The sequence below is a fragment of the Henckelia pumila genome, chromosome 3, assembly GCF_033568475.1.
Source record: "Henckelia pumila isolate YLH828 chromosome 3, ASM3356847v2, whole genome shotgun sequence".
Taxonomy (NCBI): domain Eukaryota; kingdom Viridiplantae; phylum Streptophyta; class Magnoliopsida; order Lamiales; family Gesneriaceae; genus Henckelia; species Henckelia pumila.
In genome coordinates this window covers 24,079,019-24,104,042 of record NC_133122.1, presented here as the reverse complement: position 1 = coordinate 24,104,042, position 25,024 = coordinate 24,079,019, and the positions used below count along the sequence as shown (strand labels likewise).

General features: G+C 32.4%; 3 protein-coding genes across 4 annotated transcripts; 2 read left to right on the top strand and 1 right to left on the bottom strand.

Annotated features, from left to right (window-relative positions):
- Positions 1–270: 270 nt before the first annotated feature.
- Positions 271–723, top strand: LOC140888278 (uncharacterized). The gene has a single exon (XM_073295963.1). It carries the CDS (start codon positions 271–273, stop codon positions 721–723), a length of 453 nt encoding a protein of 150 aa, XP_073152064.1.
- Positions 724–2,733: 2,010 nt separating this feature from the next.
- Positions 2,734–7,427, bottom strand: LOC140887803 (homeobox protein knotted-1-like LET12). 2 transcript variants are annotated; one of them, XM_073295293.1, is made up of 6 exons: positions 6,857–7,427; positions 5,449–5,569; positions 4,244–4,437; positions 4,018–4,149; positions 3,192–3,328; positions 2,734–3,100 (listed from the first exon to the last, which is right to left on the bottom strand). In XM_073295293.1, exons 1-6 carry the CDS (start codon positions 7,355–7,357, stop codon positions 3,097–3,099), a joined length of 1,089 nt encoding a protein of 362 aa, XP_073151394.1. In that variant the 5' UTR covers positions 7,358–7,427; the 3' UTR covers positions 2,734–3,096. The 2 variants fall into 2 exon arrangements, with proteins under 2 accessions (XP_073151394.1, XP_073151393.1); XM_073295292.1 differs by having other exon boundaries at positions 2,734–3,108; positions 6,857–7,425.
- Positions 7,428–18,806: 11,379 nt separating this feature from the next.
- LOC140890445 (uncharacterized) lies at positions 18,807–24,972 on the top strand. Its single transcript, XM_073298227.1, has 7 exons — positions 18,807–18,936; positions 19,115–20,974; positions 21,431–21,864; positions 21,955–22,116; positions 22,575–22,650; positions 23,727–23,882; positions 24,623–24,972. Exons 2-7 carry the CDS (start codon positions 19,154–19,156, stop codon positions 24,743–24,745), a joined length of 2,772 nt encoding a protein of 923 aa, XP_073154328.1. The 5' UTR covers positions 18,807–18,936; positions 19,115–19,153; the 3' UTR covers positions 24,746–24,972.
- The last annotated feature ends 52 nt before the right edge of the window (positions 24,973–25,024 follow it).

Here is a 25,024-nt window from a genome sequence, read left to right as displayed (position 1 = left end):
AGTCAACTACATACACTTGTGTTGCGTGTATATATTATACAGCAATGCTATATGTACAATAATTTGTATATTATACAGCAAAATATCACGACATAATTGTTGTAAATATCGTTGTACGATATATTAATTGTACATCTGACATTATTTTATATTATATTATATTTGTGTTCCAAATCCAAATGCCCCACTCCATCAATATATATATCACACAAAAATACAGTTTAATTTGTTTTTCATAAATTCGGTGTATATAATTTTTTTGCCGATTACATGGCCAACACCAGTTCTTATTCATCGATCCCAGAACGCGAACAAGAATACGGCGGCGATCGCCACGAGCCAGAAGCCGCCGGGTGCGGCTGTTTCCGGCGGTTCTGCTTCGGATGGGACGACGAAGGGCCGTCGAGCCACAACCACCTGCTGCAACAGAAGGAGTCATGGGTGGCGGAGAAATTCAAGAAACTGAGGGAGTTTTCGGAGATGGCGGCGGGGCCGAAATGGAAGAACCTCGTCAGAAGAATCGGCAGGCTCTGCAACCCCAAGAAATCGAACAAGGAGGCGTCGACGGATCAGCAGTTTCAGTATTCTCCGCAGAGCTACGCGTTGAATTTCGCCGGCGGAGAAGAGGAAGAAGATGGGCAGCTTTTGCACAGCTTCTCCACCAGGTTCGCTCATCATGCTTCCACTAATAATTATGATCACCGCACCGGATTTGGCTTGTGATATTTAGCAAGGGAAAGAAGAAATGAAATTAAAGATATATTTGTGTTTTTTTTTTTTTTTTTGGCCTGGTGCATATGTTTTAAATATTGTTTGATTTAAAGGAAAATTGGTTTCTTGATCAGTTTGGTGAATGATTTTAGATTCATTTGCCCAAAGAGTTTTACCTTAAAGTCTTTTTTAAAAAAAAAAAAAAGGGAAAAGAAAAAGTGAATATGATGCGATTGATTTCATGCAAATACAATTCAGAATCTGTTGTTATTTAATTTTTTCCTGTAATTAATATTTAATAGTATCAATTGATATGAAATATTGAAATGGACTGATGGTTAGTATACATACATTTTCAGGGAAAAGTAAAGAAACCATATTTGTTCGATATTTTAACTAGGAGCATCCAAGCTTAACCTGACTGTGATCCAATTATTTTCTCCTAATTTATTCTATGACAGAGCTTGACTCGTGAACAAGATGATATGAGAATGATAAATCAATATATTTGAATAAAATAAATACATAAATTTTTATAAAATTTGAGTTAAACGTTAGAAAAAGAAATTTAGAATTGGAATCCCTTCCTCAAGCCAGCATGTTCTTATTTTGTCAGTGCAACACATCCCCGGGCACCAATATATCTTGACGTATAAATTTCTGAGTTTTTTTTTATCTATACTAATACATCATAATATTTTGATCAAACTTAATATTTTCGTAAAACATATAGTTCGTGTACCAAATTAAATTTTATTATATAATATTATATTTAAATGTCCTAACTCCCCCAAAAAAAAAATCGGATTCATGTACCTAATTAAGCAATTATTATGGATTTCATATGTTAGATGTTGGGCGTGATGTTCTAGTAAAACCCCGTATATGAACAAGCACGATAATGTTGACCGTTGACTTTTGGACTATTTGCACATAATAGTAACAAAGGAGAGGCGATGCTTCACGTTTTTTTCAAGGCGGGCCATCCGCCATTTGATTGGCCAGTGTACCCATCTAGATGTTTACAGCTAATCTATACTATGATCTATAAGCTTTCCATTGATATGAAGTATTATTAATTTAAATATAACTTATTTTATTTAATTTTGTGTTTTTCTTGATATATTATTTATTTATTAATTAATTATTTATTTTATATCAATCAAATTATTAATTATTTATCTTACATCAATCAAATCATTGAATTTAAATTATTATATTACCTCTTATAAATAATATATTTATATTTTATTTATTGTTAAAAGAACAATATGATAATTTATAATTTTATATAAAATTTAATCAATCAAATCAAATAAACTATAATCTATCAATTAAATCAAAAAATATATTCACTATCATTTCTTATTTATTTTTTTATTATATTATATTAATTATCTATATATTATTTATCATATCACTCAAACCAAACCGAGTTATGAGTAAACTGTAGAGTTTAGGATTTTGAATTTAATTTATTATTTTTTAAAAAAAATTAATTATTAATTATGATAAAAAAAAATAAATAAATTGTTTAAGCACAGATAACAATAGAAAAATATTTGATGATTTCAAAAAATTGAGAAAGGGATAAATATTGGGTAAGTAGGTACAGGTGGATTACATTTTATATAATACAACAATGTGTTATATTTGTTTGGCATTAATTAAATAAATGTCTTTGATATAAGTTTTTTTTTTTTATCTTTTAAAATTGTTAGCTTCGTTGTCTGACATCAAAACAAAGCTCCCGAGGAGACATTAGTTTAATACCCAATTATAAAAAAAAAAAATTCCTTTCCTCTAACTACAAAAAAAATTGATGTCTCCCAAAAACAAAATCGACTCGATCCATATTGACAGTGAAAAATCATATTTTGTACATAAAAAGTAACCATTTTTATTATTCGAGTCGGGTTAAAGATCTGTCTCATAAAATTTTTTGTGAAAAATAATATATATTTGGTTTGCATGACAAGATTATATATTTGAACCACGAGCAAAATGGTCTACAAGCATCGGTAGGCCTAAATATCAAATTTCATATCAAACAATATTGAGACAAAAAGCGAAGTTTCAAGCTATAGCCAATACAAACAACAAAGCAAATCAAACAGAAACCTTTTAATTGCTACCCGTATACGTCTGATCATAACTCTTACAACCTTAGATCTCACCTTTTCTATGCCAAATCATAGTAACTAAGTTTCCTGAATTCATGCTCTTGTCAAATCACCGTGCTAGCATTTCCAGTGAATCGTCTATTTGCATTCGTCATTTCCAGATCATGTGCTTGTTCCAGTGTCGTGGTGTGGCTAATACTATCAACGTATGGTACTTCAATATGAAATAATCCTTAACACAAAACGCTCGTAGGTTCATTTATCACCTGCACCACTACTTGATCCCAACAAATAAGTCCCAGTTCTAGTGTATATAATGTTTGGTTTTGGAAACGAAAGACGTATCTATCTGCGTACCTCTTGCGCTTGCTTTTCTGGGAACTTGAAGATGAAGAGTTGCTGTGCCAATTCCTCTTCCTTTGGTTGATGAACCAATTATTTATTTGCTTCAGTTGCAAGCCGGTTTCTTGAACCAGTCGTGCCTTGTCTTCCTCCTGACCAAACATATCGTGCAAAGTTAAGAGAAATCGAGCTCATATAGAATAGAGAATGTAACCTCACACAAAATATACATGATTCGACGATTAAGGGACACCGCAGAGTGATTCAATGCCCATATGACTCAAGTACTCAACCACTATTACATTTCGCTCTTGTTTAGAATGCAATCCATCTTTTATAGAAGTGAATATAGATTGAGATAAATATGTTTTATAATTAAAAAAAACTTACAGTACGTGTTACTTAAGATTTTTGTACAAGGTTTATAAAAATGTTTTTTTTTTTAAATGTTCTCCAAGTATAATTTTTAAAAAGTAAGTGAGCTGTTTTTTATGTTTCTAAAATAAAAAAAAAACGTGTATCGAACAGGTAGTAAATCACAAACAAGAAAAAAATCAGAAAAAATAAAATTACAATTAAAAGGTTTTCATAGAACCAAACACCTTCTTAATTATTTTTAACTGCAAAAAACGTTTTTATAGAATAATTATTCAAACACATTTATTTTTACACCAATTTTTAAAACATTTATAATTTTTTTAAAAAAATATTTTATAAAAATGTTTTATAAGCAGTATTTGTCCAAACTGAGCTATAATCTTTATAAGACCAATTCTAATTCTACAATATGTTATATGAGTTCTAAAGATTAGCTATATCTTCAAGTTCATATTGAGCTTACCGTTGGATAAGGCCACTTAGAATGTGATTGCCACCAAGCTTTCAAGACCGAAGTAGTACCGCCCGGCAGTTTTCCTGCTCGTCTTTTTCGTAATATTTCTTCTCTTATGTCCACAATCTTCTCCTTGTAACCCTGAGTAGAATAAAACATACCTTATCTGTGATTCTTATACTTACAAAAAATTCTTAAAGCTAAAGTATTATTGCAGTTGTTCATGTTATTTCACCTGTTTGAGGTCATGTTTCAATTCTAATCTCACCCGTTCCATCAAGGATCTCTCACTTTCAGTGGGAACTAATGGACCAAATCCCATGCTGTCCGATCCATCAAGACTCTCATCAAATAAGTTAGTTTCGTTATCGACCTGGTCTTCATCATCATCGGACATGGTAGCTCCTGTACCTTCACCTGGTGCCACTCCTATTGAGCAAAGTGCAAGTAAAGTAATTAGTTAGATACACGATGTCCCAGGAAAGTCTAAAGAGGCAAAACAGTGATGGAATTTATTTTCCTTTCCCACTCAAAAGAGCAATTAAATTTCATGTCAATGTCAGTGTCACAATGAAAATTTAAAAGAACAAAAATATCAGGTTGTCATTATAGAAATGCACCTTGTTCCCTCACATGAAAATGTTCATATTCTATCCCTGGGAAAGATTCCAATTTTGTACTATAATATTCATAATGGATTGCGAAACAATATAAAGAGTCGTAAATATGATTCCGATTGCTTGAAATTGAGTGATTAAACGGTCCAATCGTCAAGTCGAGCTGATATTTTGCTGGTGGTTTGGAAACAAAATAGAGTGGCTGGATTTGTTGATTATTATAGCATTGGTAGGGTACACTCACTCAACTATGATGTGAAGAACATCATTGTAATTACAAAACCACGGGCGGACCCAGAAATTCTAATATTGGGGGTAACTCAATCGTTTCAGGAGCGATAAAGCTAGACTTTTTTTTAAAAGCACATGAATAAATATTAAAAACTTCAATTGAGAGGGATCGCCCTCATGCTCCCCCTCGGTCCACCCTACCGCAAATTTGAGTGGGCATTTATCATATTAAAAAAAAAGAATAACGAGAAAATTTAAACAAAGATAAAGATGGTATGTTGCATTATAAATGGCAGTGATTAGAATTCATGGACAGGTGGACACTTGTTAACTAAAGAAGTCTACCAAGCCCATGTAAAGCAGAATATGAAAATCAAATGAAGAAATTTATAATCATATGCACAGACTGAAGAATAGATCAACATCAACTCAAGAAAAGAAACTCAAGTATATACATCAATTTATAGTATATAAAATACGCGTCTCACAAGGAATAGAAAAACAATGACTGTAAAAAATCATTTGATTATCACGAGTTTGTCGTCGAAAAGGAATAAAAGGTGTTAACTTAAGTCGTAAAATGAATGATAACCTGTCAAGCTTTGCAATGATTGCTCAAGCTCCCAACAAGCCATGACCGCTTCCATTGCATGAACACGGACATGTTGTTGAAGTTGTTCTTTAAAGGAAGAGAGCAATAAAACATAGTGGGTCTACATCAGGCAGAAAGAAGAAGCTTTGTAAGGGGAAAGCGAAAGTATAGAAGGAAAAACTTAGCAAATGAGTAAAATTAGAGACTGTTATTTGTCTCTGTAAACAATACAAAAAAACAAAGAAATTCATACAACTCAATTCACTGGCCAAAGAATGTACTACTACAACCATTTAAGTTCAATTAAGCCCATTTTCATAAAAGATAAAAATGATCTCTCAATCTCCTGAGTTTTGTGATTTACCTTCACCCACCCATTTTCTATAGCATAGAGTTTCTGGACAAGAATGAGAAACCATAAATGCGAAATGATATCAAGAAAGAAACTATCAAGAGTTAAAAGTACTAGAAGAAAAGGAACTTCAAACAATAGGATTCCTTTTTAAAACACATTATATAGAGATGTAGTAAAAAAAACTATCGATCAAGAATGATAACCAACAAAAATTGTCTTAAAAATACCAAGAATGTAACAGTAAATGTTCTCAGTTTGAAGTTTCCCGAATTTATCCTCTCAGACTAATCTCTCATATAGTTGTTTGGTGTATCACATAGTTTCGTTCAGTACTAAAACAAAACAGTGGATCAGCAATTGAATAAATTCACAAGTTTCTAAAAACATCCGATGCTGGCAATAGAATCATACAAAGTAAGGAAGATATCGACCTCCATCAGAGGAAAAAGAAACTAGAGACAAGCTAATGGATTCGTCTTTTGTAATTTTGTTACTGTGTAGCTTCGAAAGAAACCCAAAATAGCAGGGAAACAAATATCCTTAAAATGGAACCACATTCAAGAATCTATAAGTGTAAATGCAAACATCTGATTCCTAACATTTATCAAGCCATCATTTTCCCAAGAAATTAACACATGAAACTTATAATCCAAACACAACCCGAATTTCATCTGTCTTTACACTATGCCATACATCAACTAACCAAAGAACAGACGCTCCAATGGCTACGCAAAGAGTAAGAACAGTACTATTATAAAAGATTCAGCCTGGGAGACCTATAAAATTCACAAAAATTCAATCTTGAAACCAACCGAGACAACAGAGGACTTCAAGATATGGTTTCTAGGTGCCACAAACTAATCCAATCGAACAGAGAATAAATTAAATCCTACAAAAGCTCACGAGTTTCGCCTATCCCATTTCAAGAACCCAAAAATCAAATTCCACAAAGCTCCCAGCAATCACATAAAACACACTTCATTCATGTTTCTCATGACATTCTTCACATACTAGTATACTATACATAGAAATAAGAATTCTTGAAGATTGTACCATAAAGTGGTCGAGTTCTTTATCATCGAGGGGCCGTTGACCATGTCCCAGAACGGAATACTTAGCCACCACTTGCTGCGATTGAGCAAGCTGAGCGTCGATCCTGGGCAGCTGGTCCACCGGCGTGGCTATACGCAGGCACGCCACGTGGGCCGACAGCAGCTGCTCGTACAGCGGGTGGCCGAGGATGTCCGCCTTGCACTTCTCTCTCTCCCAACTCGCGCTGCTCCCGTTGCTGTTGCCATTGCTGTTGCTGTTGTCTCCCTCCCCGCTTTCGAGGCGGTGGTGATCGCCCTTGTCCAGCGGGCTGCGTTGACTCTGGTTGGTGAGCCACTGGTGAGGGTGGTGGAGCCAGGTGTTCGCGGCGGGCGGCGGCTTCTCTTCCGGGGAGTGGTGGTGGTCGGGGAGGATGGAGCGGAATACGGCGGCGGAGTGGTGGTGGTCGGAGTAGTCGAGGGGCATTTCTTGGGGCGAGAGGTGGTGGTGGTCCTGGAACGCCATCTGTAATGGAATTTTGAGGCTGCTTTTACAAACACACTGCTAACCTTACGTACATATATAGAAATAGAAGCCTATTAAGAAGACTTTCGCATATAGTGGAGACTACTTTACAAGCAAGGATACATGATTTTGGTTTCAAATATGTTTTTTTTTTTATAAAAAAATTATGGATTGATAAATATTATATTTAAATATATTATGATAAAAATTCTGAGTAAAAAAATTTAGATATAGGAGTCTTGATTGGGAATATAAAAGATCTATTAAAAGTGTTTTTTTGAGGTGATAGTTTAGATAATGTTTATAAGTAATTGATTCTTCTTATAAATATTTTTTGAATTGGTTTCTTGCAAATGATTTGTCTGGTATGATTTATCTAGTTAATATGATTTATAGGATATTGCGTTAGCACGATAATTTATTCCGCACGTATTGAATATATTATAATTGTTTGACTAAATTTAATCAAAATGATTTTAAATTCAATTTTTTTGTTTGATTTGGTAGTAATTATAAAAAGATGTCAAGTATACCTAACATTTTCCCATTTGAAATCAATTATTTAAATATTTTTTTCTCAAACACATTCATTTCTTAAATCCGTCCATCCATGTAGTCTATTGTTACGAGACACTAACAACAGAAGCTCCATAGATTTAGTTAAGGGGTTACAAATATTTCACCATGATTTTTCTTTTCTTTTTTTTTTTTGAATCTTTTAAGATATTTTTTATTTTATTTTATTTTATGAAGTCTTGTGTCCAGGAAACACAAAATCTTAATCGTAAGACTAAATTTAAAAACTGAAATAAATTGAATTTTGTATGAAATTATGTATCAAAATTGGAATTTTTTTTTATTTTTTTTTTACATTGGTGATTTCATATATAAGACTTATTTTAAATGTTGATTTCATCTCGTGGTAGTATTCATAAACTCCACTTTGTCCTTTTCTCCACCTCCCCCGTAGATGCTTTTGGATGTAGGTTAAGCAATAAATACAATGATAGTAATTTTAAAAATATAAAACTCTATATAAAAAAAAGAAAGTATAAAATATATTGTCATTAATTTATGTGGCGATGTTACACGTATTTCTAGAAGCGCCCTGCATCAAATTAACTGGTAACCTCCATTCGCCAAGCAAATTTTGAAAATAAACATATATTTAATTTATTTATCTTGATAACATTATTTTATTAATTCACCAATAAATATTTAGTCACTTTTGTTTTCTTGCATTAATATTTCCTTCGATACACAGCAAGCAAATGATTTTTTTCATCTAAACTGTGCATAGTATAATCCCACCCTTGATGATGATTGTTGTATTGTTAATCGAAATTAATAAAGGATTAAAAAAGTGTACCAATTAATGAGGTAGTAATCCGCAGGATATTTAACGAGTAACGATCATCGTGATCCGAATATGTGAGATCTATATTTGATTTTAGATACAAAAAATAATAATAAATTAGATCTACACATAATTATACTTAAGAGTAAGTGAGTAAGTTGATCGAACTAAACTAAATTGTTTCAAAAATTAAAGTGTTTTTTAAGACTACATATTTATAGGAACTTCGTCATGTGTATTCAAAAAACAAGAAAAAGAAGGTACTTTAACATAAATTTTTTTCTTTTAAAAAACTACTAAAAAAATCATATAAAAAACTTATTTTGCCGATGTCATCAGATACTCAAGTCATTCAAGGTTAACTCTTTGATTATTATAATCTCCAATGAATAACAATATTTAAAATCCGAGCAAGTCATATAGAAACCTAATTAACCACAGTGGGATATTATATTTTTAAAAATTGAGAATGTTATATATCAAAATGTTACTTAAACGCATAATAATTATTATTCATAAAAAAGATTAGAAATAATGGTCTCGAAACATAGCATGGTTACACCAGTTGATTTCATGTAACATGAGGATAGTACTTAATACAAAGTTAATTAAAGAGATTGAAATTGATTTGAACATTTGGATGTAACATAAAGATATTGTCTTTGTGACAGTATCTCATCAACCAGTTACTCCTCACCCCTCATTCCATCTAAAAACTAATCAATTTATCATCCGATATTTTGTTTGTTATCTCAATAAATGTCACAAAATTTATTTAGAATTAAAACTAATAATAAAAAGTCCTCCCTAAAAATTTCAAAGAAAACTTGGAAATATATGAAGAATATTAAGCATATATAGAGCATTAATGATTCTATTGGATAACATATGTGGACAATTGTGGTCCTTCGAGAAAGACAAAATGCCTTTCAAGTTAAATTAATGTATATCATCAGTGTCCTTGTGGTCCATCGAAGCAGCTTGCGTGCAGCTAACTTTACTTTAAAAAAAAAAAAAAAAAAAAATTCAATTTTTGCCGAAAAGGCAACGTCAAGCTAGGGGTGTGAAAAAAATGATATTTGAGTCCACTACTTGAAGAAGGGCAAATTACACACAATAGATCTGAGTACTAGCTATTTTGTGTTGGAAATATTGAATGAAAAAAAATTGAAGATGGAGTTGGCAAGTTAAAATAAAAAATAAAAATTTGCGCTCGAGCGTCGAGCGCGCCTGGCAAATGGACAGGCAGTAGCCAACAAAAATTTGTGCGTTCGAGCGCGTCTGGCAAGTGGCCAAGCGAAAATATGCGCGCTTCAGCACAAGTTTTTGCGCTCGAGCGCGCCGTCTGACATTTCCGAAAAAGTATAACTTTTTGGGGGCCCTTTTTCGCTTTGAGTTGCATCTTTCGACAAAAGGGCACGTTCTTTAGACCCAAACTTGTGGTTGTATATATAACATTCCTTTATCTGATGAAAAACACACAAACAATAGACGTATCAGAAATCATCAGAAAACATTCAACATGCATTTTTCTTCTTTTTTCTACAAAAAAGAGTTCATAAAAATTTCTGGTTAAGAAACTTGTGATTTACATTGTTGTAATTATAAGTAGGAGTTGTTGTATCTTGAAAGAAGATTGTCAAACACCGTAAGCACCAAGAGCGGGGCAAGATCTTCTTAAGGAAATCGTGTTCAACACGAGTTTTTCAACTCTTGAATTGATTTTTGTTTTCTTCTACCATATTCAAGTTTTTACAACCCATTCATACAATTTGAAATTACATTAACCATAAAACTATATATTTTTTACATAAAAAATAATATTTTTCATAAAAATAGTGAGTTAATGGAGATCCGTTTTACTAAATTCGCCCATAAAATCGTCTCATAAGAGTTTTCGTAAACCTATTTAAATGGGAAGAGAAAAAATTTGGGTAGATTATATTATAAGAAATCTAACTTCTCCAAACTATTTAAATTTTTATCTTCAATTTATGACAATTTTACTTGGGGGTTTTTTGGAAAAAAAAAAAAAAGAAATAAAAACTGAAGAGCTTAACGTTTTTCTTATTTTAGTTTGTTTGATCATCTATGTAAGTTTTGACCCGTTCAATATCATAAAATAATATCTTCATAAGTTTCAATAAATATTCTCTTATTCATTTACTGTGAATACATTGCATATTCATCCTCACAGTTTTATACCAATTCCAAAATCATTCTGACGTTTCAAATTATTTCAATGTTCATCACTCATCTCTATTTTTGGATAAAAATACAACCAATTAATTAGATTTTTTAATTTTTTTTTACGTATCGTGATAAATATAATAATTTTTTTATTATTTAAATAAAAATAATTTATTTAATTATTTGTTATAAGTTCAAATTTTAAAAAAAAATTATAATAATAATTATAATTTTTATATTTTAAAAATAAGACAAAAATGTATTTACGTAAAAAAAATAAAAAATCTAATTAATTGGTTGTATTTTTATCCAAAAATAGAGATGAGTGAGGAAAGTTCGAAAATTATTAGACATGCTTATTGGTTCGCCGGTTTTTTGGATCTACCGATTTTGGAACTGGTCGGAACTGGTTTGAAACCAGTCCGATTCCAGAGTAAAAGCTTAGAAACAATTCGAATCGAAAACTCTATTCAGTAAAATCTGACCGGTTCCCGTCCGGTTCCGAGAATTTGAAAAAAAAAAAAAAATTCTAACCCACGCGGGGCAGGCGCGTGGGCGATTTCTTCAAATCATGAAAATTATAATTTATAAATTATAATTATTATAAATTTTGTTAAATATGAAACTTATAACAAATAGTAAAATAAATTCTTTTTTTAAAAATAATACAAAAATTTATCATATTTATTACGATCCATAATTACAAATTTTCAATATTTTAGAAAATTTTGAAAATTATTAGGCATGCATGTTTATTGGTTCGCGGGTTCCCGTTCCCGTTCCTGACCGGTTCCAGTTCGTTACGAGATTTTTTTATATAACCCACGCGGGAAATTTCATAATTAAACATCTAAAATTCATCACGATTAACTAAAATATATTTTGAATACTCCTGATCTTCATCGAAGCTTGAGCTTTGAAATTCGTCGATTGTTCCAGTGGTTCTATTCTTTTTTTCGGCTGCAAACCAATTTTGGAGGCATGTTAGTATGCTAGATGTTTATGGCTTTAATTAATTCTTTGATCAATAGGCAAAGAAATTTGTTTACATTTAATATCGTTTGAATCCACTAAATTTCCAATTATGTCTATGTCTGCGTTCACATAATAATTTCCGACAAAATTTGAATTTTTATATTACAGTATACATATGCTTATCATATGCACATTTAACACATAAATTGATAACATGACTTGCACACCTAACATGAAGCAAATTACCACCTAAAATCAGTTTTAATGAATCTTTAAATTATTTAATCGCAAGAGTATTGGCACTCGCATTATCTAATGTGTGTTCGAAATTATTTTATTTTGTATGTCATAAATCCTAATAACATTTGTAACATATCTAGAATCATGTATGTGTTGTGCGTCGATTCTAAATGATCGGGAGCTAAAAAAAAATTTTGCATAGTCCAAGTTTCATCAATCTAATGCATGTAACAACAAGATAAAATTCATATTTCATATTAGTTCAAATATTAGTCGTCAAACTAAATCTACAAGAAATATTTGAAAGATGCGATTTTAGTGTTTCTTTATATTCCTTATATGTATCAAAACAATATTTCTTAATTGTGTGTCTAGAAATATTGTGAAAATCAGGTTGAATAGTACTAGTAAATTCAACAAAACATTTTTGTTCAGCTTATTATAAAATGTTGACAACATTTCATAACAAATTTAACAATGGTTTTTCGTGAATTTTTTTTATAATTGTGAAAGATTTACCACTTGAGGGATTAATTTGTTGTTGGGTTGATTCCCTACCCAATGGCTGTAAAGTATCAGAGTCAAGTTTATGTAACTTGACTAAATATTTTTTCAAAGTACCGGTACCAAAAGAGTTCGTACCTTGTTTCTCAATATCGAAGTGATCTCAAACTTTGCTTCGTTTTGCTTGGATTGTAGTCGTGCTTGTTGACATTGTATTGTTTTTCGGACGAACGATGATGTCCCGACATCTTTGTTGGGGAGTTCTATGGATTCTTCCTCCTCTTGGTCAGGTTCGACTTCATCAAAGTCGGGCAAGTAGCCAAAATATTCACCAAAGTCGAGAGTGTAGCCACCTCCACCACCACCATGATTTGAAGATGACGCCATTGAAATTAGAATTATTTATAGAAGTAAATTGCGAAGATAGAAAATTGATTGTAGATAAACATAGAAATGAAATAAAATTGTATAGAGATGTAGAGCTGAGAGAAGATTGTTGTATGTAGATGTTGAAAAATCATCTTGTATTTATAGTTGATTTTATGAAAAACAAAAAAACAAAAATTGGTTTTGCAATTCGGGGCCAAATTGCAATTGGAAATTTGGCCCCCAATGACCATTTATTTTTTAAAAAAAAATTACGAGTTCCGGTTCCGGGTCGGATCCAGTCTCAGAACTGGAACCAATTGTATGGTTCTGAAAACAGGGAACTGGTTCAATCCATTCCTTAATGGATTGGACCCGGGTCCCGTTCTTCCATACCAGTTTCGGGTTTCTTGGATCGGTTTCGGTCCAAAGTGGTCTGTTAAGCATGCTTAAAAATTATATTTAACAAAATATGGAATAATTATATTTTTCCTATGATTCAAATGTGACAGAAATTTATTTAATTAAAAAATTCAAAAATATTGTTAAGCTTATGGATTTGAGGATAACTCAAAATCCCAAAACTAGCTCGAAAAAGGAGGATTGTCTAAGTCCATGTATATGAATTTTATTCAACCGATATGAGATAATTATACACTAACACACCTCGTGTCCAGAAATGAACATTTGGATGTGCAAATATTAACAGGTGGCCGGACTATGGACAGTCTAATATATAACGGTTGAACCTGACTTCTAATACCAGGATCGAAACTTGATCTTTGATATCATGTTAAGATTATAAACTTGGCTCAAGGGTGGGGGGATTGTCCAAAGTTCATATATGCAACTACTAAGAATTTTATCCAACCAACGTGAAATAACTAACAATACACTCTCTCATCTGAAAATGAACATAAACGGAATTTTCGGCAAGAGGGCTAAAATTTATGTACTAAAAATTTATAGACAATAGATGTGACAACATATCAACTACATATATTATCAAATCTTGTAGTCTCTAAATTTATATATCATTTAGTCTTTTCATATATTTTTAAATGTATAATCTCATATAATGATATAAAAAAATTAAATTTTATTATAATAGTTCTCCTAAAATTTATAGAGAATGTTAGCTTAAATTACAATAATTTGTATTTTTTAAAAAAAATAAATTCCACGAAATCTAATTAACGCTCTTTGTTTTTCAATTAATTATATTTATAACATGATTTAATATCCATCACGAAATAATTGATTGACTTTGAAATTTATCAAAATACATTATATTTTAATTATCTCATATCAAACATTGGGAGATCCCAAATAATGTTTTTTTATTAGACTGGACCATAAAAATAATACATATATATATGTTTTATTTATGGTCCAACCCCTACCATTTGTCCGTCCCTGATAATGAATATTTGAAGCGTGAAGTTTACAAGACGATGGATAACTCAACTATGAGTCTATGAGCAGTCTAACATATAATGGTGGGACCTGATCTCTGATACCATGCTAAAGAAAATGAATTTGTATCTAACTCGAGCTTAAAATATAGTTCAATGAAGGATAATTATCTCAGTCTATATATAGAATTTCGAAGGACTTTATCCAGCCAATATGAGACAGCTAGCACACCCCCTCACGTCTAAAAATGAACAACCGGAGTGTTGAGACATTAACATGTGACACAACTATGGACAGTCCAACACACAGTGAGTTTTGGCTATGATATTATGTTAAGATTGGAACATGGCTATATGTGATATAATTAAAGAAAATGAACTTGGCCTTTAACCCCAAAGCTAGATCAAAAGAGAAGAATTGTCTAAGTTCGAGTATGCAACTCTAAGGAATTTTATCTAATCGATATAGAAAAACTAACATGTCTCTCTCTTGCCCAGAAATGAACACTTGGAGCGTCAAATTCACAAGACAAACGGATGAATCAACTATGAACAATATAACACATGAACGTGCATGGAACCTGTATATGATACTATGTTAAGATTATGGATTTGAGCTCACGTTAACCCCAAAGTTAGCTCAATGATATTGGAAGATTTTTCAAGTCCACAAATAACAACCCGCGAACCTATATGTTTTTTTAGGGTTAATAGCATTTAGCCCCTTTGTAAAATTCCTATATAGCATAAAATCCCCAATAAAAAAATTAGTCATTAAGTTCCCACCTTTCAAAAAATAAGCTAAAAAACCCTGTCCCATACATTGTTGGTAGACGCACTTAAAATACATATAGTTTATGTTTTTTAAACTTTTTATTAATTACAATTACATAAATATCCTCAATTCTTGAATATATAATTTGATAATGTATTTTTCATTGTATAATGATATGGTTTTTGAATTTTATTATTTTTAAAAAGTTTAAATTTTGTTAAATGGGGAAATACCATTGTTTGAAATAATGAATTCACCAATTTATTACCCAATCATGTTATTTTTTATTTTTAAAATTTTAAAAATACATAATGAAAATCGAGTATTATATTATTGGTTCCATTACAAATTTATAATGATAGATATTTAAGTATAATAATTGATATATTTGTTTTAGATCTAACTTTAAGAATATAAAATCAAATTAAACTTTAATATCACGTTCCTAATAAAAGGGGAACATGAAAGATGAATAATATAACTATATTATTATTTTATTTCAAAAAATCATAAAAAAAGATTGCTCAATTATAATTTTTTTATGTTGATAATCGATTTAACTCAACTTAATTTGATTTTTAAACATATTTATTTTGTACGTTTCAAATTTTTAACAAAAGTAAACAAAATAAAAATCTAAATTATTTTATACAAACGACTCTCAGTTTAGTTGTATTTTTCTTCTTCTTGTTGTTATTATTATTATTATTTTTAATGATAATTGATATTATGTTAGTGAAAATCATTTCTTACAAAAAGACCCGTACTGATTGGGCATGATATATATATCAAAAACACTCTGTGGTCAGAGCAAAATGTTCCATGATTTCACTAATATTATTATAATCTTGTTTACTTTTTTTAAAAAAATGGATTATTAATATTTATTTATTGTATATTTTTACATTATTATTATTATTTTTTATTTTTACATTATTATTAATATTATTGTATATTATTTAATGTGAGAGACTGATATGAATTTTACCTCATTTATTTCATATCATATACTTCTTTATAGAGCACTAGTAAATTTGATACACGCATTGCGTGTGTAACGAAATATTTTTTGCTACGATTATTTTCTTATTACTTCTGATCAACATGTTATTAGAAAAAAAATCATTTGAAAAATTAGAAGTCAAATAAAAAATATGATGAAATTGAAAATCCGTGAGGATAATTGGAGTTAGTGCCTAGTGAATTAGTTAATTGATGTAGTTTTTTTGTTTAAAAAATGTGGAAGAAGACGTGGGTGGGTAGTAGGTTAATAAGTGGAAAGGTGGAGCCGGATTGGGGGAATGAAGAATAAAATATTAGATGAAAACAAATACGAATGTGTGAAGCCAAATGGTAAAACGATAAAAAAAAAAATGGTGTCCGCATATTAGACTAAGAGAAGCGATTTTCTAAAATGCTCTCAACTTTTATAAGATAGTATAGATTTGTGCGTCTGTGGTGCTTGTAACTTGTTCATCGTGATTCATGCGGGTGCTAGACCTTGAACTCGAGGTATATTCCTTTATTTCCTCTCATATACTACACAAGGAAAACAAAGCATATGAGATGGTTATAAAAAGAACTTAAGACTCAAATTTCATCCGAAATAAGTGTAACGAAGCTTGATTTCAATTCAAATCTTGCATAGTTGAATATTTTTTGTTAGAATTCGACTCAAATCGAGCTTGATTTTGAGCTCAGTTCAAAATACTCAAACATGTCTATTAACTATTTGAATTACTGTTTAAAGATAAAGACTCAAAATATTTGAAATATATTTATTTAATATGTATTATATGTGATGCTTGTAACCTGTTCATCATGATTCACGCGGGTGCTAGACCTTGAACTCGTGGTATATTCCTTTATTTTCTCTCATATACTACATAAGGAAAACAAAGCATATGAGATGGCTATAAAAAAACTTAAGACTCAAATTCCATCTGAAATAACTAATAAGTGTAACGAAGCTTGATTTCAATTCAAAGCTTGCATAGTTGAATATTTTTTGCTAGAATTCGACTCAAATCGAGCTTGACTTTGAGCTCAGTTCAAAATATTCAAACATGTCTATTAACTATTTAAATTACTGTTTGAAGATAAAGACTCAAAATGTTCGAAATATATTTATTTAATATGTATTATATGTGGTGCTTGTAACTTGTTCATCATGATTCATGATGGTGCTAGACCTTGAACTCAAGGTATATTCCTTTATTTCATCTCATATACTACACTAGTCACTTTGTTGCACGCATTGCGTGCTAATAATCCGTTTTTATATTAAATTTATATTTTAAATAAAACTGTCAAATAAAATTATTATATTATATATTAAATACAAAAATTGGTGAGAAAATAAAAAAATAGTTAGATGAAAAAAAATGAAGAAAAAAATCATAATTGAGTGAAAAAAAATGAGAAAGTGGAAGAAAGTGGTTGTGTGTGTGTTTTTTGTTTCTATTTATGTATTATTTTAATGGGCACACCAAGAGACCACACTAAGGGGCTCTTACATAATATATAGGAATAGATAAGGAAAACAAAGCATATGAGATGGTTATAAAAAGAACTTAAGACTCAAATTCCATTCGAAATAAGTGTAACGAAGCTTGATTTCAATTCAAAGCTTACATAGTTGAATATTTTTTGCTAGAATTCGACTCAAATCGAGCTTGACTTTGAGCTCAGTTCAAAACATTCAAACATGTCTATTAACTATTTGAATTACTGTTTGAAGATAAAGACTCAAAATGTTCGAAATATATTTATTTATTATGTATTATATGTGGTGCTTGTAACTTGTTCATCATGATTCATGCGGGTGCTAGACCTTGAACTCGAGGTATATTCCTTTATTTCCTCTCATATACTACATAAGGAAAACAAAGCATATGAGATGGTTATAAAAAAAACTTAAGACTCAAATTCCATTCGAAATAAGTGTAACGAAGCTTGATTTCAATTCAAAGCTTGCATAATTGAATATTTTTTGCTAGAATTCGACTCAAATCGAGCTTGATTTTGAGCTCAATTCAAAATATTCAAACATGTCTATTAACTATTTGAATTACTGTTTGAAGATAAAGATTCAAAATGTTCGAAATATATTTATTTAATATGTATTATATGATATCACAATTTTAAAGCTCGCAAACGACGTGTGAATTATCAAATAAATTAGTTAGAGTTCGAAAAAAGTTTGAACGTGTTTATCTCAACTTGAATTTGATAATTTCAGATCCGAATCAGAAATTATTTTAGCCAAATCCTTTCATTTATACAATTAATCCGGAGCCTCACATGAGAGGGTGAATTTATAATTTATGGAATTCAATAACATTCAAATATAGAAGAAGGTGGGATTTACATTAAAATATTTAATTTGAGCGGTATATTATAAAAATGAATAAAGTGAAACTTAATGAACTCACTCGGAAATCGGAATCCAAATTAGCAAATTCCTCCATGTCCATCCAAAGATAATCCTGGATGGGCCTCAAGGGGATTGACGTCTATCGGGGCCAGGCTCATATTACAGTTAGCCCACGGGCTTTAATTATCTGGCCCACGGTTATCTTTTGGCGGGAAACACGAAGCAAGACCATTTATCCCTAACCGGAGTAAAGAGTATCGAAGAAGCTTCCCCCCTTTTATGCGCACTTCCCAAGTTCGACCATTTCACCAACAGTCGTACCACTTCCCGCCTTCCGACCTGCTTCCGCCGCCGTAGATTTATCGCCTCCGTCGATCAATTGTGAGTTCCGTCCCTCTTTTCAGTGAAACCTTCTTTGTTTCCCTCTCTACGCGGATAAACGTGTGTAGAATGTGTTTGTGATATTGTCTTTTACGTCGGTGATTGAATCATAGAATGTGTTTGTTTCTGTGTATGGCTTGTAATCGTAAATAATCTTATTTTTACGTCTTTGATTTAGGTGTTGCACGTTTTGTTTTGCTTGGTGGAATCGAATACGATGACGGTATTGAGGTCCCGGGATACGTTTTCGGCAGTCGGTGCTAAAAGCTCAGAGCCAATGGATGTGGAGAATGGGTTGCTTGAACCGAGAACCCCACTGAAAACCTTAGATTTCGTTACTCAGATATCAAACACTACGACACCTGTTTCAGGTTCACCGGATTTAACGTCTGGGTCGCCGTTTGGTCTGGAGTCTGGGTCTGACACTGTTGTGTATTTGGACAGTGGAAATGTAAGGAGGAGAAGTGCTCGTTTGGAGAAAAATCTGGGCATACTTAAATGCTCCGAAGACATAGGGGTTGTGAATGGGAAAAGGAAGAAAGTTGATTTTGAAGCTGAGGGGAATTCATCCAGTGATGAAGTTGATGGGAATTTGGAAAGGAAGGTTCTGGATCTTGAACTTGGAATCGAGGATTCAGGTGGGCTTCCTGATTCTAGCATGACGGGATTGTGTTTGCAGAATTGGGATGGAGTGGATGAATTGGTTATAGATAAAGAGGAAGCCAATAATGTTGGAGGTGTTTCCAAGTTGGGATTGGGGAATAATGTAAGAGCTGGGGAAGTGGAGACTGTGAATAACAAGAAACGACAGAGAAATTTTTTTGTGGATACGAAAATATTGGGTTTAGAATTGAGTGGCAAGGATGAGGCAGGGGAGCAATTCTTGACCTTAAGGTCAGGGAAGAATGTTGCGAAAAGAGAAATAAAAACCGATACTTGTGCTGGTAATCTGTCGGGAGGATCGGAGAGTGGCAAAGAAAGTGAGATCGAGTTGAGTGATAGTATGGTGAAAACTAGGTCAAGGGCCAGCATGAAAGAAGTTGATAATGAGGGTTGCACGGAGCGGAAATTTACTAGAGCAAACAAAGGTGAGGAGAAAGCTGGTATGGAAACTTCAGTGGTTGATGGTTCATTGTCATTGAATTTAGATGTAGATAATAGAGTAGGATTAATGAAATCTGATGCTTTCTCTTTACCAAAAAGCTCAGATTCAGATGATGTAAACAAAGACAAAACCAAAACAGCCTTTATAACTGAAACTGTTATGAAGAGTAGAGGGAGAGAGAGCAAAGTGGAAAAAGGGAAAATGAAGTTGGAAGACAATAATTCTGTCTGTGATGACATTAGTATCTCAGATCTTCAGATGGAAAATTTACATGAGAGTAGTTTTTCTAACACAATCCATAATGAAGAAAATGCAGCAGCGCAGGATGGATCACGGGGAAGGGAAACTGATGTTGGTCCGAGTGATGGAAGACGAGTTTACAGGGAACGCTTCCGAAATGTTGCTAAACGAATTGCATCTAGGTTTGCCCATTTCTCTTCTCATGAGGAACTAGGAAACCATTCTAATGATGCTGAGGGAAGACCAATACCGCTGCCAGAAGCAGAGGGTGGAGCAGAAGATTGGCCTGGTCCGTTTTCAACTGCCATGAAAATTATCAAGGACCGCAGAACAAAAAAGAAAGAAGGGCAGCATGTTGCCTCAACTGATAAAAGTGAAACTGCAGAAATAACATGGGTTCCTAGAAACCTGGAAAAATTTAAATGCCAGAAGAAAATGGCACCCTCGTTGCAAGATTTATGCTTGCCAATTCTTGCTAAAAATGCAGATGCAATCACTTCGCTCGAATGTGTTCCAGATGTGTTGCGGCACAAGATCTGTTGGTTTCTTTGTGACTGTCGGCAAATGGACAGTCATTTTCTTGAATTGCTCGTGCGTGAATCACCTACAGAGATATGTTTAAAAGATTGCTCGTGGTTATCTGAGGACCTATTCAGCAAGATATTTGAAAGTTGCAATACCAGCAAGCTGACAGTACAACTTCTTTATCAATCACTATTTCCACTATTATTTATCAAGAATCTATTTCTTCTATTCTATGCTAATAATAAATCTTCTGATGCTTGTACCTAACAAGTTACTTGTCTTGTTTGAAGTGGTAGTACGTATTTAAATGCATATTGCTTTGAATTTGTTATTGTTGGGTTTTTATTTTAAATTTCTATCATTTCACAATCACTTGGTTTGTTCCAAAATAGTATCTATCAATCCAACAAATAATCATGACTTTGTAGATTCAGATTTTGTGTATGAACTTCCTTTTCTGTTATATATCTAAAAGATATGTCGCTGTCTATTGGAATTTGGTGCTGCAATAAATTGGTTTATTCCAAAATAGTTTCTATCACGTCTTAGTAGATTCAGTTACTATTTATTAACATCATGTTTCATTGTATATCTAAAGGATCTGTTGCTATCTATTGGAATTAGGTGCTACAATTGGATTATTGTGGAGTATGCGTGCCCGACTATGCTTTGCCTGCTACTTTTGCCCATTCACCCAATAGTCTTCCAGCTTTGACGTCCATATCCTTGAAAGGTGCATATCGTCTCTCTGATGCTGGACTGAGCTCTCTTGTCTCGTCTGCGCCTTCTCTCAAATCTATCGACCTCAGCCAGTGTCCCTTGGTTACGTCCGAGGGAATATCCTTTTTGTCAAAGTCACTGAGATTAGTTTTGAGGGAACTATACATTGACCACTGTCAAGGAGTAGATGTTATGGTTAGCCTCCCAGGACTCCTAGAGCTCGAAAATTTGGAGGTTTTGTCAGTAGCTGGAATCCATACTGTTTGCGATGATTTTATCTGCGAAGTTGTCTCTGTACATGGTTGCCGGATGAAGCATCTCGTTTTAGCAGATTGCATGTACGTCTGAAATAGATAGATATGTAAATTATTAAGAATTATTTTTTAAAAAATTGAAGAAGTATAAATGAAGTGTTTACCTGGTTGCAGAGAATTGACTGATTACTCTTTGGAAGTCATTGGCAATACTTGTGCTGTATTACGTGCTATAGACCTGTCTAATTTATGCAAGCTGACAGATGTCGCCATAGGCCACCTTGCAAATGGCTGCAAAGAAATTCAGATGCTGAGATTTTGCCGCAATGCATTCAGGTCCTGTGACAAGATTAACTTCCATTTTCCTGTGGACTCTGTATATCTATCTTTATAAGTTGATCAGCGTTGGAGTCTAGTTAATTATCCATGACCTTATAGTTATTGCTTTCTCTCCTTTGAAGACAGAGGTGAGTTCAAAATGGCCAAGAAATGGATGCCGAAGAATGAAAGCTGGATTTGGAAACTTAGTGACCCCTTTCCAATTCAAGTTTTCCCATTTTAGGGTTTACACAATAAGGAGAATGAAAACAATAATCCATTAAAAATCGAACAGTATTTCAAGAAGGAATCATGTTTTTAGACTTTATTATTGTTTTTTTTTTCCTTTTATATTAATGTATTTTGTCTCCTTAAGTCACTGTTTAGTTTATGAATCTGCTTCTGTCCAGTGGGGAAGATCCATGTTGTTCTTAGAGCTGAAAATTGACCATCAAAATCTTTGTTTGATCTGACAGTGATGAAGCTATTGCTGCATACATTGATATCCGTGGGGCGTTTCTGAAAGACCTGTCCCTTAACAATATTATCAAGGTGATACTTCAATTTTCCTACATGTCGTTTCTTGCATAGTTTGATATCCACGTGGACTGGGGCGTTGCTGAAAGACCTATTCCTTAACAATATTATCAAGGCAGTACTTAAAATTTTATATACATTAACAATTTATAGTTTAAACCACGTAAATGTTATTTAGAAGAAGATGGCACGCCTTGGTCTTAGAATGGTTGTGGGGTGCACGCTGATCTCTTGATGTTTAATACGTGATTCGGTTGCGATTACTTGGGGTGATTAATGTCGGATAGGATTATTCTTCTGTTCACTTACATAAATAAAATTTTTGTTAAACTCAAAAGACCGTTAATAATTTGATTTGGACATGATTTTTAATCTTTAATTTCAGTAAGATAAATAATTTGTGGTCTATCTGTACTATGCTATATAATAATGCATCAACCCCTTTGAGTAATTACTTTGGTTATTTCTAGTCTAGACAAAAATACAGCTTATTTTAATTCAATAAAAATTACTTTAAGACCCTATTTTACTATATTTTAAAAATAGCTAAATGATTTGTTAATCATAATTAATAACTTAAACTGTTCTAAAAAATAGTGAATAACTTAAATATTTTTAAAAATAACAACGTTAAAAATCCGTGCATGTATCATGTTCATGGCTTGCTAGTATAAATGGAAAGAAAATGAAAAAGTCTTTATATACACTGCATTCCCTTCCATGCTATCATATAGTTAAAGGTCAAAATTGTGACTTTTTAATTCTAATCACAATCTTAATAAATTTAACTAGACAAATTATTACTTATTCATAACCGTTCTATATCCTATCTAATTGTTTTAATAATCACTCTATACATTATCTCTACACAATCCTATCTCGAAAGAAAATGCAACTGAAACTTATCAGTGAAAGCAGTCAAGCACCTGCTTTTGTTAGTGTGGCAAAACATAGGATTTAATGAGAACTATGTTAAAGAGGTTTCAAGATGATTCCTGTGATGACTGGGGATATGTGTGCAATTTATAACTTTGGTGGTTGGATTGTCTTTCCGGCTGTTTGCACATTAATATTTATTTGATGTATTTCAGGTTTCCAATAATACTGCTCTATCGGTTTCCAGAAATTGCAAAAATTTAACGAGTTTGGATTTATCTTGGTGTCGCAATATGACCAATGAAGCACTAGGATTGATCGTGGATAGTTGCTCCTCACTTGAAGTACTCAAGTTGTTTGGCTGTACACAGGTAATTTTAGTTTACATCACATTCAGAGTCCTAAAATTTATTTATATCAATTTTTGTAGCTAAGAAACGTATAGTTGATGTGCTAGCTATTTGTGAAACACGTTGAGAAAGAATGATAATCATTTCTCATTTTTACCAGTATATGTTGGTTTCGTATCTTTAGATATCAAGTATATGCTTGCATAGTTGTTCACAAGTGTTACTTCTGTATGATTGAAACCACTGACGTGCAACGGAACTATGATTTCTTCCAATTTTGTGGTATTTGTATTTTTAGGTTTGGTAATTTCGGTACAGTATGAATCTATGTGAATTTAAAATTTCCGAATTTGATGATCCCACATGTGGAGTGTGGACCGATCTAATTGAAGGGGAAAATAATGTTGATGTCCGCTCTCCCTTGCATGCTCATGCAAATGTTTATCACCCTGATTGCAGCATTGTTGATAGAACAATACACGCTAAACAACAAATGTTGAGTAGGTGAATGCTTGGGCAGGATGCAACTTTTAGTTTCCATCTTCCCTTTAATCATTATCACATTTAGTTTGGCACAACATTAGATCATGCATCGATCACTCGCGGAGAATATTATACTTGGTTTTTGCTTGAATCTCTCAACTCTTTAATATCTTCGATGTGCTTAAATTCAAGAGTTGCTTTGGAGATTATTCTCATCACGAATTTCCAACCTGTATTCAAGGGATACTTATTTTATGACTTGGCTGAGTGTTTTGCAGGTAACAAATGTATTTCTGGAGGGCCATTCAAACCCAAGGGTAGAACTCATTGGACTGAAGATGACACCATTATTTAAACATATCAGTGTGCCTGATTTCCTACAAGGTCCATTGCGGTATTGATCCGTCTCTCTCTCTGAACCGTAAAGAACTCAGATTATCTTTGTGCTTGGCTTTTTGTCGTTGCTGTACGAGCGAAACTACGAAGTGGAACAAGCTACTGTATATCCTTTTTGGGCTTTATTTATTCATGCCCGATATGTACTATGTAGAATTTTTTACTTGCTGTATAAACCTTTTTATAATCAGGGAAACCGAAAATTAATTTTGCTAACCAAATTTTGACATGACTTTCTCAGGCAATGCATTTGCTATTTTCACGTGTGATTGTAGAACTACATT

What these genes read in the sequence shown, in the direction of transcription:
- LOC140888278 (XM_073295963.1), top strand. Translation starts at nt 271, where the DNA reads ATGGCCAACACCAGTTCTTATTCATCGATCCCAGAACGCGAACAAGAA.
- LOC140887803 (XM_073295292.1), bottom strand. Translation starts at nt 7,357, where the DNA reads ATGGCGTTCCAGGACCACCACCACCTCTCGCCCCAAGAAATGCCCCTC. An exon ending in AAGAACTCGACCACTTTATG is followed by an intron (nt 5,570 to 6,856) that starts GTACAATCTTCA and finishes TGCCTGATGTAG; the next exon opens with ACCCACTATGTTTTATTGCT. An exon ending in CTAAGTGGCCTTATCCAACG is followed by an intron (nt 3,329 to 4,017) that starts GTAAGCTCAATA and finishes ATGTTTGGTCAG; the next exon opens with GAGGAAGACAAGGCACGACT.
- LOC140890445 (XM_073298227.1), top strand. Translation starts at nt 19,154, where the DNA reads ATGACGGTATTGAGGTCCCGGGATACGTTTTCGGCAGTCGGTGCTAAA. An exon ending in GCAATACCAGCAAGCTGACA is followed by an intron (nt 20,975 to 21,430) that starts GTACAACTTCTT and finishes TATTGGAATTAG; the next exon opens with GTGCTACAATTGGATTATTG. An exon ending in CCCTTAACAATATTATCAAG is followed by an intron (nt 22,651 to 23,726) that starts GTGATACTTCAA and finishes GATGTATTTCAG; the next exon opens with GTTTCCAATAATACTGCTCT.